The sequence below is a fragment of the Haplochromis burtoni genome, unplaced genomic scaffold, assembly GCF_018398535.1.
Source record: "Haplochromis burtoni strain Fernald_Lab_line unplaced genomic scaffold, NCSU_Asbu1 Contig_10, whole genome shotgun sequence".
NCBI lineage: Eukaryota > Metazoa > Chordata > Actinopteri > Cichliformes > Cichlidae > Haplochromis > Haplochromis burtoni.
In genome coordinates this window covers 1,882,832-1,897,939 of record NW_024582371.1, presented here as the reverse complement: position 1 = coordinate 1,897,939, position 15,108 = coordinate 1,882,832, and the positions used below count along the sequence as shown (strand labels likewise).

General features: G+C 39.3%; 1 protein-coding gene across 5 annotated transcripts in view; it reads left to right on the top strand.

The window, feature by feature from the left end:
- The window catches only part of LOC102291233 (glutamate receptor 3), a 92,257-nt gene that overhangs the window by 37,612 nt on the left and 39,537 nt on the right, over window positions 1–15,108 (top strand). For all 5 annotated transcript variants that reach the window (XR_006055477.1, XR_006055476.1, XM_005927908.2 and 2 more), the window contains exon 4: window positions 8,460–8,647. Coding sequence is in view for 3 of the 5 variants with exons in the window: in XM_005927908.2 (XP_005927970.1) it covers window positions 8,460–8,647 (188 nt within the window). In the remaining 2 variants the exon portion in view is untranslated. The remainder of the gene's footprint in view (window positions 1–8,459; window positions 8,648–15,108) is intronic.

Here is a 15,108-nt window from a genome sequence, read left to right as displayed (position 1 = left end):
TGCACTAGAGGGATCCTCAGAGCCCCGTGAGCATACTTAGCCCAGAGGCAAAGACTCGCTAGACCTTAAATATTTTAACTATTTATTCTGGTTTCCGCAAAAGACACACATGGTAATGTCTACATAATAAAATATAAATGCAGGAACAGTTAATGAAGAGTGAGATTTTGACAGCTTGAGAATTTTAAACAAATTGTTGCTCTGTTGTTTCACAGCTTTTCAACTTCAACCAAGGCGTCTCATTAATGGCACTCGATGTAGCTGTGCACCCATAAAGAAGTGATACCAAATATAAAAACTGCCCAAAGAAAGTTGTCCTGAAATATATAAGGCTAGTCATGAAAAACAATTGTGTGGCTGTTATGACTTAATTGTAGTTAAATGTATACAGCGAGCTCCATAACACGTTGGACAAAGGCACTATTTGTTCGTTCAGTTCTTCCTCTGTACACCACCACTTTGGATTTTAAGAGAAAGAGTTTGCATGAATTGTTTAGGAATTGCAGCCATTTTAAGACATATACATAGCATAAATATAAGGATTGTTTCTTTTATCCCTAGATAAAAATCCATTTGAGGCAGCACCTGCCTGAAGCAACATGCATCATATGACTAACTGGCTGTCAATTGTCCATTTACTTATGAGCCTTTGAAAACGTGGGACCATGTATGAAAATGTGTGTAATTCTCAGAAGTGTCACTGTTCACCAGTGTTGGGGAGTAATGGAATACATGTACCACCGTTACGTATTTAAAATACAAAATATGAGCAACTGTACTCCGTTACAGTTACCGTTTAAAAGGGTGGTATTTAGAATACAGTTACTTTGTTGAAAAGAAGGGATTACACAGAAGTCTTTTCCTGTTTCATATGTTAGGCTATGCCCTCTCTATTTTTGGTAATTCCACGCCGGTGGAAACCCAAACAAAACACGCATTCATTAAGAGGCTCAAATGCCTGTCTCAATCTCGCGTCTCATAATGACGTGGAAAAGTACGAGTTGTCACCGAGCAGAAACGGGAGCTGGAAGCATGTAAATATAATAATAACCACTGCAGCCAAAAAGAGTGCCTGACGAGCCCAGTTGTAAGTAAGCTATTAAGACTCGACTGTACACTGTGTTTTCCTCCGAAACAATAAGTTCAGTTGGAGCAGCCTTTCAACGCCTCTCTCTGTCTCTCACTAGCAAAGCAAACCTAGACAACAAAGTAAAGCTAGTTTTCGGCTACGAGCCCAACACGGAACCGGACGTATTAGCCAGCGGTCCCTTTACTACGGTTCGGAGCCGCGGACCTGTTTTATACACGCGCGGAATAGTTTTCTATACAAGATCGCTGCAAAAAGTGCAGCCTTACCTAATGTCCACCCTACTGTTACTCATTTTATATTAAGATTTAAAAATCTAGTTGCTATTGGTATGGCAAGTAGCCTTCAGTAATAGTAATAAATCACACAGCAATAGAACATTCACAAGTTGTAAAAGGCACGATAATATATTAAGTAATCCAAAGTATTCAGAATACATTACTCTCATTGAGTAACGTAACGGGATACGTTACAAAATACATTTTGGGGCATGTATTCTGTAATCTGTAGTGGAATACATTTTAAAAGTAACCTTCCCAACACTGCTGTTCACATATTTATGGATTATGAGTAAAATGTGGAACTGCTTGCCCCCCAAACACTTTCCTCTAGTGTTAACCAGAAATGCAGAACATTTGACACACCTATTTTGTCATTTCTGCCGCAATATTGTGCAATTAAATAAAAATAATTTAAACCTACAAGACGCTTAATCTAGAAATCTGGAAAAAAGAAAAAATTCACCTGCATGACTTTACCAGCAGAGGTAAATGGTTTAAGCATATTTTTAAAACGACCTCTGAAAATTCAGTTTTCCCTTGAACTACACACTTATGTAATTATCTAAAACGCATAAAGATGACATCCCAACTGTCTCAAAAGATGTTCAGCGCAACTCAAGTATCAAGCCTACAATTAAGAATCAAAGGCATTATCTTCACCGTTTCCATTCAGTTGTTTAAGATGCCCTTTTAGACCATGAACAGTGCTCAGCGGGGCGTTTCAGCTCCCCAGAGACTCTCATTTACCAGAGGATTGACAAGCTACAGGGAAAAGCAGCCACATTTACTGCCTGCTCAGTGGACAACACCTCTTTTTCACATGTGCTCTTTAGATTTATCCTTCAGAAATTGGTTCAGATTGAACTGGTTTTAGCCTCCATCTCTCCTTCTTTGCCATTAAGTGGTAGCTTTAGTTGTTTGTGGCTTCCTGTTATTTATTGTGTACCACAGTGTGCTTAACGTCGACTCATCTGCTTACATTTCATTATTTGATAAGATCAGTAGAGTTTGACGCAGTATGGATTATTATAATACCAGTGATAATACAGTGTAATGATATGAGGTAATATGAGTGAGTGCTATACTGCAGTTGTGCCTCTGAAGCTCACAGTCAGTCGTGGCTAATGCGGAGGTGTATGGCTTGAGGAATTTGCAATATTTCTCTGAATTGCCTAGTTAGACTGAATCGGCTGTGAGATATGAGAGACGGCTGTGAGTAATAGAGGGGGAGAGAGAGAGATGGAGGCCTGTGACACTCTGCATCGAACCCTAATGAGAGGCAGGGAACCAAAGGAGCTGGGCAATGAGATTAGATGCAACTCAATTCAATTACTGCTGAGCCGCCACGGGTGACGCTTCAAAACTCATCCTGTTAAGATCCGGTTCACAGACGAAGAAGAGGACTGCAGCTCTCACTCAGCCACTGTACGCTACACTGCCACAACATCTCATTCGCAACAGTTCTGATTTATAAGCACATAGGCCGTCTTTAGGCTCCTTCTGGATTTGATAGCAGAGAAATGCAGAAATAATTGAGTTTTCACCCATCGCAGCGGTTCCTGCACTGCATGCTCCACAAACTATACAGTTGTTTCAAGTGTGTGTTTCAGATTAAAGAGCAACTTAACTCCACTTTTTTATATGCGGGGGGGTCTAAAGTCAGACTAGGACGCAAGCCTTCTACCCTCGAGTTACCCCTCTCCTCTGTCTCTCCAGTACTCATTATACTTCCTTCATCTTAACTCTGATTCCTGTTCACTGTTCGCTGAAATAACTCTTTTGAAGATACACATTGTGACTGACCACACAGAAAGCTGTTATGAGTCACCATAGGTCGCAAAGGCTCCAAAGAGAAAAAACACACACACACACACACATATATATATATATATATATATATATATATATATATATATATAAATGTTATAATCAGACCTATACAAATATGAAACATCTCTGAATGACCTCACCTGTATATGGCGCTCAGGGATGTTTCAACACTGACAAATTCAGCCGTGTGTTTTCTCTTTTGCTGCAGTATTCATTTGTCAGAGTTAACATTTATTTTGGCCCGTATCCTGGCAACATATAGTAGAAACACTCGTGCACTTTATCAGTGGAAAAAAACCCACTGCAGCATTACTGGTGGCTAACGTCACCGCCTCGTTCTTTAGGGCGAGGACGCAGAATTGTTGTTCATCAGCCCCAAAGCACAGAGGTTCATTTCCCACATACATACAGAACAAAATATCAGATAACTATATATAAAGAATGAGTTTGCATAAGGGTAGTGATAAAATTTTAAAGAAATTTTGATGAAATAAAGTGTTTTATAATCTATCATTTGAGCGCTGATGAAATGGTGGGTTGTGCAGTTCTATAGTATTTAAAAGTTATATAAAATGTTTATGTGCACCAATGTTTTTGTGACCAGGCTGTATCTTGAATGTGTAGTTAGAGTCACCACGCTTATAGATGTTGTCCACATTTTATTACGCTGTACGCCGTGTTTGAGTCGCAAGCGGTGCTTGAAAAGTCTCCCTGTCTCGATGGCATGATTAGCCCCGAGGAGCATTTGCAGCAGAAGCCGCTGCATGCCGCTGGATTTGTACTGCAGGGATTTATAGGTGGTGATAAGGAAGCCTTGTTGTTGTCGTCCATAATTTATGTAGTTGACTGTATTACATTTTCAGATGCAACACAGATGTGGGGTTCCTGTTGATGGGGGAAAAAAAAGGAAGGTGTATAGAATTTATGGATTTTCTCCATGTTGGAAATAAATATTAGTAACAAAAGCATTTATGAGGGTCTCCAGTGCTCTTTAGGAAGATTAATTTACTGATTGGCTGAATCTGGAGATGGACTCTGGTCCAAGAAAGGTAAGTGGCTGATGTAATCTTGGAAGAGCTGCATGAAGTACCAACGACATTTATTATATTTACTTGCTGGTGTAGATGAAGAAGGAACTATCAGTCTTCTCAGGGCTGTCAGATTAAGTTGCGCTCAAAGGATACTGTTCGGTTTTTTGATAGTCCCAATCAGAATGCATGCAAACTTTTATGCTGACTTTTGAGAAAACAGCAGCAAAAAGCAGGCCTAATCCTTTTCTGGACAGACTATTTACCACCACTAGATTCCATCTCTTAATTTCCATACAAATGTAAAACTAGGCAGGCATGGAATCTTCTGTGAATCTTAAATGAATCCAATTGTTCCCACACAGTCCAGGGTTTGCCAGAGGCAGAGGGGGAGACAAAATGCTGCACAAATCAGCAATTTCAAAATAAAAGAACTATTTGATTGTAATCTGATTGACAGTATATCCCTCCTCCACATAAAAGCATAATTCATGTTTTTCACTTCCCACTTCATCTCGAAAGTGAAAATAGGATTTTTTTTTGTTTGTTTCATTTTCTGGACAGCACACTGTAGATCCTTGCATATGTAAAGCCCAAATTTCCAAATCATTCCCGCTGCGAGAATTTAGTTTTTCTATCATTTAAAATTATTCTGAGACATACTATTGTGCCTTTCAAGGAGCACGGGAATCACATATTACACTACCCTAAACAAATACATACACGCAGCCCTGAAACAATGAGCACCCTATCATTTTAACCCACATGCATGGCATGTCGTACACCCAATGTGATTAGCGTGTGGTAAATGATACACTGGCATTTTTACCTTTACCAGCCTTCTCAACAGTTCCCAAACAAACAGAGACCATTTTGACCCAGTTAATCTGCGTGACATCTCTTAATGTGAGAAGCTTTTTATTGCCGGGAAGACTGCCATGCTATCCAGCTGGCTTGTGGTTGGTGAGGTTGTGAGCATATGCCTCAGGAAAATGAATAATGCATCCATGTTATTCAAACCTCCACTCTGTAACTTGTGCTTTAGGTAAAGGAGATCTGAGGAAGTTTAGCACATGAGTGCTCTGCTCCACTCATGTAAAAATGATGATAGTTTAGAAAATGTTTTTCACTTCATTTTTTTTCTTTTTTTATGTAACCAGCTGCGATTGATAAAAGTAATAATTCTGACAAATTATATCTATATCCATATTGTTTTTAACTCACTACAGTGTAACGTTTTTGACCTTTAATTCTGGTAAGACCTGTTAGCTAGACTCACTCTTTACATACAGTAGTATGTAAACTGTGTTTTGCTACAGGTTACATTCATAAGCTATGAGCTGAATCCTTAGAGCCCTTTCACCTGATAACCAGGTTGCCACATAACCTTGAGATCTGGCAGCTTAATGTCTCTAGGCAGTATGCCACCGCTCCTCTGGACAGATGACACAGTGTGTGTCGGTCTCCACTACTTGCTGTACTGCTTGCCAAAAGGTCGTCTGGTGGAGATGTGGCTGTGTGCTAAAGCAATGTTGGCACACCAGGAGCACAGACACACATGGTACAGTAGTCTCAAAGTATGTGGAAATCCAAAAAATAACAGCAACAAAAAAAAGAGAGCTACTTGACCAAATGAAAAAGAAAAGACATGCAGAAGACAAATGCAGTGAATCACAAAGAGGCTTCCTTGTTAGAGCTGCTGTTGTTGCTTCTTTGGTCTCTGTGCAGGCTTTGTTGGCTGTCTGCAGCCGGTTCACGGAGATAAAGTTGTACAGAAAAATAACTCAAAATAAATAACAAAGGTAAAGTAAAAAAATAAATAAATAAAAGTAAAATGTTTACTTTTCCCACTTATTTCATATTATGTCAGACAATTTCCATAACAGCCTCCACAGACAGGTTTTAATGGTTACAAAGTCTGCTCGGTTTTTTTTAAAGGAGAAAACCGCTCTGGCAGTCGGTCACCAGATTGAAGTTAAACATTGTTATTGACTTCTTAATAATGTTGTCTGTAATTTCTTCCAGACTTCATATTAAAATGCCATATCAAAATTGAATCTGTTTGTTTGCCTTTCATTTCCATATTGATGTAAAATTATGTTTAGCAGGCAAAAGTATCAGGTGTCTGAATGAAGTGGCCCATGCACTAAACCTGCCAAAGTTTGGCTAAAAGAAGCTAACTATAAAAAATATATTGTTGGCATGCTCTTGGTTTGAATTTAGCAAGCTTTGAATGTTTTTAGTTGGATGTTGAGTGTGTCTGTCATTTCCTTATTTAACAATATCGTAGCATGGGTTTAGTGTTAATGTTTGTTGCTAATTTAGTAAATGTGAAGGTTAGCAGGTTAGAATGCTTCTCGACTTGCCACAACTGCTATAAGCATATTGTACCAAACATATGGTACTGTAGGTATTCAATTCGAATCAATCCAATAAGGCTTAAATGTTTACAGTGTCAAATGCAAAACTTAAGCCAAAAAGTAAACACTAAACCTAATTATATAAAGAGAAGCTAAATGGACTGTTAGCTAGCTGTGAGACAGTCAGCTAAATCTGGGATTGTTATTGATGATGCAAAAAGCCTCGGTAATGCTGACCATAAATTATATCAATGAACTTATTCTTTGTAATGGTGGGAATGCTTATGCCCATACAGTTATGTTATTTGTCTTTGTGTGCAGAAGCTAATGTGAAAGTTAGCAGGTTAGCATACTTCTCGACCTGCTATAACTGCTGTAAGCATGCTGTACCAGACATAAGGTACTGTAGGCATTGAGTTCAAATCAATTCAATAATGTTTTAATGTTTATAGCACCAAAAACAAAACTTAAGCCAACAAAATAAACACTAACTAACTATAAAAAGAAGCAACATGGGCTGTTAGCTAGCTGTGATAGTCAGTTAAATCTGGGATTGTTATTGATGATACAAGAAGCCTCGGTAATTCTGACCATAAATTATATTAATGAACTTATTCTTTGTAATGTGAGAATGCTGATGTGCATACAGTTATGTTGTTTGTCTTTGTGTACAAAAGCTAAAGTTTGGGATATGTCCAAAGGATTAACCATATTGAGAATAAGGGTCCAAGCACTGTAAAGAACCTTGCTGGCTTTAGGACTGACAGGAATTCATTTAGTGGTCTGGGTTCATATTCCTCTTCTGTTCTTAGCATAGGCACATGATTCCCTTGGATTATTTAACATTTCCCATCCATCTTTTTTTTCATCCTTGTCTCTGCTTTGGAGCCTGGCTCCGCTGCCTTGAAGAGTTACTTTTTGCCCCCAACATCGCTGTGATGATGTTGCACAGAAACAAAATCTATATTTGTCTACATGTTTGCCAGGGCATGCTGTTGCTGAAAGATTATTTTTTCTCCTTGTTTCCCTTTCTGTATCAGCTACGCACATGACAGATCATGTGAATATTATAAAAAAATTTGAAAAATAAGCTTATTTCACATGTTATGACTGCATTCTGCTTGGCCTAATGATGTTTGATTTTCACAATCTTCATCACGTTCATGCCCATTTGTTATACACTGGAGATGATTTAAGCCATTTTTATTTCAGCTTGTCCTACATGCAATCTATCCCTCCAGAAATATGGTTACATTATTCATTGTGTGGTATGTGATTTGACCATAGTGTTTCTGAGCACTCTGTTAAATGAAAATATTTCATGTGTGAATTAATCATTAGAAGGGCTCATTTTCCATTCTTCTAGTATTATAATGATCACTTGCTACCACTGGCTTGGATAAATCTTTCATTGTCTTTATCTTAAAATGAGTTGGCAGGATCCTCCAAGGAGACACAGGCTGCAATGTGTTTCACCGCACTGTCAAAGTTAACATGTGGCTGAGCTAAATGCCATAATTTAATTGATGCCAAGTGCAATAACATCACCCACTGATCTTTTAATAATATGGAGATACGATTCCTGTCCTTTCACTTCATTATGATACTGCCTTGTCAATATGCAAATGTGAATTAAACACACATACACACAGGCACACAAAGTCTAGACTCTAGAAAATATTTTAGTGGGCTTGCAGACTTTGTAATGCTATTTTAGATTGTAATGAGATGGCCTTTAACCTCTGGATTCAAGCAAAAACCTCTCCAGAATAAATTAGAAGCCACTCGGCTCTGCATAACTCTTGATGTGTGCTGGTCGATTTTTTTGTTTAATCCTCTGAGTTACGCGCTCTCACTCTCTCTCTCCCTGTAGGTTTCTCCATACTGCAGGCCATCATGGAGGCAGCAGTCGCTAACAACTGGCAGGTGACCGCTCGCTCTGTTAGCAGCACAACGGACGCAGCCGAGTTCAAGCGCATCATTGAGGAGATGGACAGGAGGCAGGAGAAGCGCTATGTGATTGACTGCGAGGTGGATAGGATCAACACTATATTAGAGCAGGTGAGCCTCTGAGCCTCAGTGTATAGGCATGCTCATTATATCACCGCCTACACTTACACTCTACCTCAAGTCCTTTTTTTTCGCTTGCAGTAGTAGCAGACTAAAACAGCAGATATTAAAAGGACTTATTTTATTATATACCAAAGTTTATTTAGCAGTCTTCTTGAACACTAGTTGCATCTAAATACATGCTTTGAGTTATCTTTGGCTGAGAGGCAAGATCATTATGTGTAATAAAAATTGTGTACTTGTCAGGCTAGGTTAACAGAACATCTAGCATTATGGGAAATGTAGTCTCTGTAGTTTGTTTATAATACTTACAGTCAGGATATCTTTGTGTCTTTGTGCTGCCAACGTTTCAGTGTCGAATGACTGATGTGTAGCGTAAAAAGCGTTAACCTCCAGAACTCTGCAGGTCCTCTTAGCTCTTTTTTATCAGGTTTAAATTAATGTGTTCCTTTTTTACACATTTATTTTTCAGTTGCAGAAGGCAACGCTTTGTGGAGAAAAAGCTCCACTTTATCAGTGAAGTGATAAAATCAAGAAACATTTAATCCGTCTATAATTTATTATCTAAGACTTTCAGGTTTTTGCTAATACTGGTGTTTTTTTAAGTATGCGTTTGACTCACCATAGCTAATTTTGGAACCAAACCTTCTTTCTTTTTTCCTATACTCACTCAGTTTGGGATCACCTAAGGCCTATGAGACATAGCAGCAACCCTGCCTATTTGAAGAGCCCTATTTGGCATTGTTTGGTTGCAACGTCTGATGCTGTCTCGTTTGAAAATCTTTGTGTATTGAAGCTGCCCGAGAGCCCAAGGTAGCGAGAGGTCTGAGTGTGAGCAGCCATTTGAAGAGACCACTGATGATGCAGCCTTTTAATCCTCTCCTAACAACCCAAAACCCCTCCGTTCCTCTATCACGTCCATTGCCTGAGGAGAAAATGAAAGGTCCACCAGTCCTTGTAGTAGGGGAAACACAATTACCATGAATAGATGAGTGGCTATTATGCCATGCATCTCCTCTGCTCGCTTGCTCCTCTCCAGCCTGCACCCCTGCCTGCTGCCGCCTGCTTATAAGGCAATCAGTTCCTGAATTGGATTCTGCTCGTTAACATTCATTTAGATATTGGCTTCTCTTTGCCTCACAATATCCCCTCAATGACTGTTAGTTTCACTTGTTTTTTATGAATCTAATTTGATCCCAGAGTCATAGTTTAAAACAGAATAGCTTTTAGTAATAATTTGCTGTGTCTAATTTAATTCTTGAGCCGCAAATTTCCTCCCTTTACAATTCTGGGACTATATCGAAATACGTTTCCGTTCAAAGTGTTGGAATATGCTTCAGCTTTTAAGAAAAGCTTAGAACACTCATTACACATCACGTATGAGGCATATTAATGGTTGCGTTTTTAATTGCTTTCTCCCTGTAAACAATAATAAGGATGCGGGGCAGTAATCTGTTTGATGTTATTCTGTTCCTGTCTTTGTTCCCGTTAATGATTTTTTCTTTCTTTTTTATGTTGAGCTCTTTCCTCCTCAACATGCGACGATAATCATCATCATTCATTTTTCTGCCTTGGCTTTTTTTTTCTACAAAGAGGGGGAAAATGTAGCTTTTGCAGAAGCTAACCTTCAAAGCAGCAGCGTGCTCAGTTTTGCCCCTTGTTTCAGTGACAATCTCAGCGTGGGATTGTTTTTTTGTTAGAGCTAATTGAAATAATCCAGCTAGCTCTGCCAATATAGATGAGTCATGAGGCATTCAGGGAAGCTGCTGGACTTCACTCTGCAGCTGCCTCCTATCGGGCCATTATACATTGAAACAGGAATGGACCGTCTCCCACGGGGGCAATCATGCCAAAAATGGCACCCACTGTCTGCTATGTGGTAAAACCCGCTGCTTCTACCTGCTGTAGTAGTTCTATTAACCAATGATTGTCGACAGATAGAGTTTAATCTGTGGCAGACTGGTGGCTGAGTTCGAACAGAACCGGTGTGCAGGCGCTGGTGTCTGCGTGTCATAATGTTGCTCCAATCCATCAAGGTCAGTGCCTGTTGAGAGAGGATCATGACGCAGAGCAGATCCAGCTAGCTGATTGCTGGGGGAAATGGGAATCAGCTCGGTGGCTTAGTTTTATGATTTCAGTCTGAGTAATCCCACTGCTGAATGGATTTTTTTTTTTCTTCCTTTAAGCAGACAATGATGTTCGTGGAGTGTCGTTATCGCAATGGGAAAGTGACGAGCTTGCACAATTGTTGCACAGAAAGAGAAACCTCTGTGCTGCTCTACATTAACACCGCTTTTGATACAGTGCCTGTGAACGCTCTGCTGGTTCGATCTAGTATAGTTATTCAACTTCCAAATGTCAGTATGGTACAGATATTTTATGCATCCCTAAACTTAACACTTTTTTCAAGGTATTTTTTTTTTTAACTTTGTACTTTTGAATAAAATTAGATATAATAGATATTCGGGTGTTTTTATAGTTATTGTTACTTCTTTTCTGTATTTTAGAATTTTTCATTTAATATAAATGAACAGCGAAATAAACTATCAAGTAATTAGACTGCTGCTCAAATGCTAATGCATCACAATTACAATTGCACAGTCATAACAAAGTTTTTAAAAATCGGTCATTATGCATACTTGATACTTCAGGTACAGTATATTGTGCCATTCACAACTAGATACCGTAGTAAAATATACTACAGTTCAGGGCTAGCTTGCCTAACTCATCGGTGTGGTAAGAACATATTGTTTGAAGAAAAGCAGCCGTGGGAAGCAGTTATAATGTGAAAGTCAAAGATCTCTGTGTGCACAGTTCCATTCAGGTATCAGCTTTGCAAATAGTATTACCACTAGCTGTACAGAAGCACAGTAAACACGCAGGTTAGCTGTTTACCTTTAAAAGAAAATAATTTGTAATTTAGAGGAGACTGTAGACCACTACTCTTTGTATGATGAATAACCATCTAGTAAAACGTTCTTATGTTATTCTTCTGAATAGCTAACTATATAAAAAGCCAAGGCAAGCGTGGGTTCTGTATATAGCATTTTTCAACAGCGAGGTCATCCTGAGTGCTTTTTACAAGATTTAAGAAGCCTTGCAATAAAACTGAACATATGCTGAGAAGGTAGAAGGCTTTCTCTTCTCTCTTGATCAAATTACAATGATTAAATTGTTATTTAAGTGGTCGTGGTTCCCTTCTAGAATCATAATCAATTAATTGGCTTGCTTTAGTTCACCTACCATGTTCTTAAATGGAGGTTTCTACAGACAAACACAAAACAGAATGTGCCTCTTCTGTGGTTGGCGCCCACCCACCCACCTGAACCTTTCTTTTATTCCCTTCGTTTTTCATTTGACATGATGTAAAAGCTTCATAAGAGAAGTATTTGCATACTGCTGCATCAGGCCAAGTTTTGTTTACTCGTACGAGAGCTGACTGAGCGTCCCTACAAATTTGTTTTGAGATGCTGAGGAGAATGCTACGCCCGGGCCATTATCATTTTATGCTGTAACAACCACTCAGGATTTATCGTCTATAGGACTTCTCCATCAATACTGCACTGCAGATAAATTAACCCTATGGCAAATCTTTCCTTATGACTAGAATATCAGACCCTCTGCCAGCTCTGCTCTCCTAAACATATCCAATCAATGTGTTTCATTGAACCATCTAGGTTTATGATAGCATACATGAACCAAAATATTTATACCGTTAAAGGAGCCCTGTAAACAAACAGCGATCATCTCTGTATTGCTACCACTGGTGGCTTTTAATAGTGAGTGTATGTATTGCAGCCTCTGAGTGTATGCTTGTTTACTTGACTGTATGTGTTGTCATGCCTAATCTGATTCATCAGTGAGATTGCTCGTACATGTATCAGTTTCTGTGCTCCTTGCTGGCTGCCTCTTCTCCTGGGATTTCTGCACTGGAGTCTGTTTAGAGGCAACAACCTGCTCATCACTAGTGTAAAGAGAGACAGGCGGGCAAGCAGACAGGAAAGAAAAAAACAAAATAATAAAATTTTTTAAAAAAACACAACACACACACACACAGACAGACAATGGCATCTTGGACAGGCCCAGGGCAAGCAAGCTGTTCAAAGACAGGCTGGCAGTGAGCACCCTGCCAGCCACAAAGCTGCATTTTCATACAGGAAAAAAAAACAATAAAAAGCAAAAAGGATTCACTGAAAGAGCAAGAAAAAAAGTAGGTGCATTTGGGGATTTGTTAGAACAACATTTTGCTCCCTGTAGAGGAATTAAGGGTGGCCACATTGCCTCCCCATGGAGAACTGGAGATTGTCCATCTGTTTCTCCCCTCTCCAATAGAGAGTTCTGAGAAAACCAGCAGTTCGATGTATTATAGAATCTCAAGTCTTTGCATGATATCGAATTTAAGAAAAGGGTAGGACGTTTTACCATGGGAGATAAGAAGTAGTGGGAGAGGGAGAGAATGGATGACAGATCGCCAGCAGCATATAAAAGAAGGCTGTCAGCAATAAACAGAAGAGTCTCAATCAATGTTGCAGATGACTCAGTGAAGACCCAGGGATGACATATTGTGACATGCTGGCAAACATGGATGTGAGTGAAGGTATTAAAGAATGGGAGGAAAAACCAAATCTGAATAAATGCACTCTGGCAATCTCTGAGTTACAAGTAAAACACCACGTTAATCCCTCTCTTGCAGTCATCGCCCTTTGATTACACATCGTTGAGAAAACTGCTAAGAAAGCAAGCTAATCTCTCCACTGATATAAAAGACGCTTCTGATCTCAACATCAGCTCGTTGCCCCCATGTTGCTTGATGTAAAGCTAGGTGCTGCTTTCAAATCCCTGACACCAACCTTAGGTGTTGAGGGCCATTTATTAACTGTGATTATAGAATTAAATGGGATTAAAGTGTTATCATTAAAAAGAATGTGACCTGCTGACTCAACCAATGAATGAGAGGCTGAGACCCGGGCGCTGTGACTGTGAGATTTGAACATGTTGCTATAACTGTGTGAGAATACAGTGTATAATATTGCAATATATAAACCAGAGGAGCCCCTTTCACCTTATCAGTCATGTGAAATTGCCTCGTTCATTTTCAATAAAAACTGAGTAAGCCATCTTTCTCCTTTAAAGTTCTGGCACACAAGCATGCGGCTGTCTCTGCTACGTTTCCGATGATTTCTTCCTCCCAAGGTATCAACTCTAAGTAGTTCTTGTATCTCAGCGCAATGATAGACATAATCATTTGAATATGAGTCAGGTGTTTCTAAAACGTTCCGCATTTGGGGGAAGGCCAACACTTCAGGGGCATATATCACGGCCGCCAAGAAAAGTGTCTCAGCCACAGCCGCTATTTGCTGTTAATTAGAGAGTGCTCCACTAAAAGCACTTCTATAAGCGCCTTGAAGTAAAAAATGGGAGTTCGAAAAAGGCGAAAGTCCTTTTACATCAAAGCATATAAAACTAAAATTCAGCCTTCTGCCCCATCCTAATTGAAGTGGGACACTTAGGAATCTCTACAGTCGCAAGATTATACAATGAAGTCCAGAAATGTACAACGGACAGTGCCACACTTTTCATAATGTTGGCCATGTACACCACCACAATAGATTTGAAATTAAGCAATTAAGATGCTATTGAAGCTCAGACTTTCAGCTTTAATTGATTGGGCTCAATAGGAATTACAGGGATTTTCATACACAGTTCTAAACTATAGTCAAACTATGCCAAGAAAGTTTGTTAAAATTTGCATTGGAAACAGTTGTATGTTCAATAAGCCAAAGATGGTTTGCTACTTTGTATTGTTGTGATATTTAAAAAACACTAATGATTGATATTTCTGTGCACTAGAATTTCAAACCAGTACCCAGGAAAATAATGTTTGCTGCCTAGCTCCCATGTTAACATTTTGTGAATTAGCCAAAGTTGCTAGCTGCTCCTATATTGATAACTTATAAAATGCAGGTTAATGCATAAGAGGACACTTGGCCCAGTCATGAAGAACTTTAATAATACTGTTTGCTTAAAGAAAATTTTAACATATGTAAACGATGCCTTCTCTGTGCGGTTAATGAATGGTGAAACAAAAAAATGTCATATAGGCTTTTACAAGGGCAAATAATTAACTTAAAAACCTCTGGAATTAAATAATGGTACAAAAGTAAGGCCTCATCTGTATAAGAAAAATTACCAGTACCGGGACGGTACGAGGGAAATTTATTTTGCAGTTCGTCTGAAAAGCTGCAGTTGCGCTTTGGCATCTTTCAAACATCACCAGGCGCTCCTGTGCGCTGTCTGTCCCGTCTGTGAGCGCTGAACAACAACTCACAAAGTAGCAGCTCGGGGATGACGTCACACATATGGGTTCTCTCCAGGGTGCCTAACAAAAGCACTGTCGACCTTTATCTCTGTCAGCTTGTCTTTTATCCTGTCTTCCTTCTCTCACCCCAACC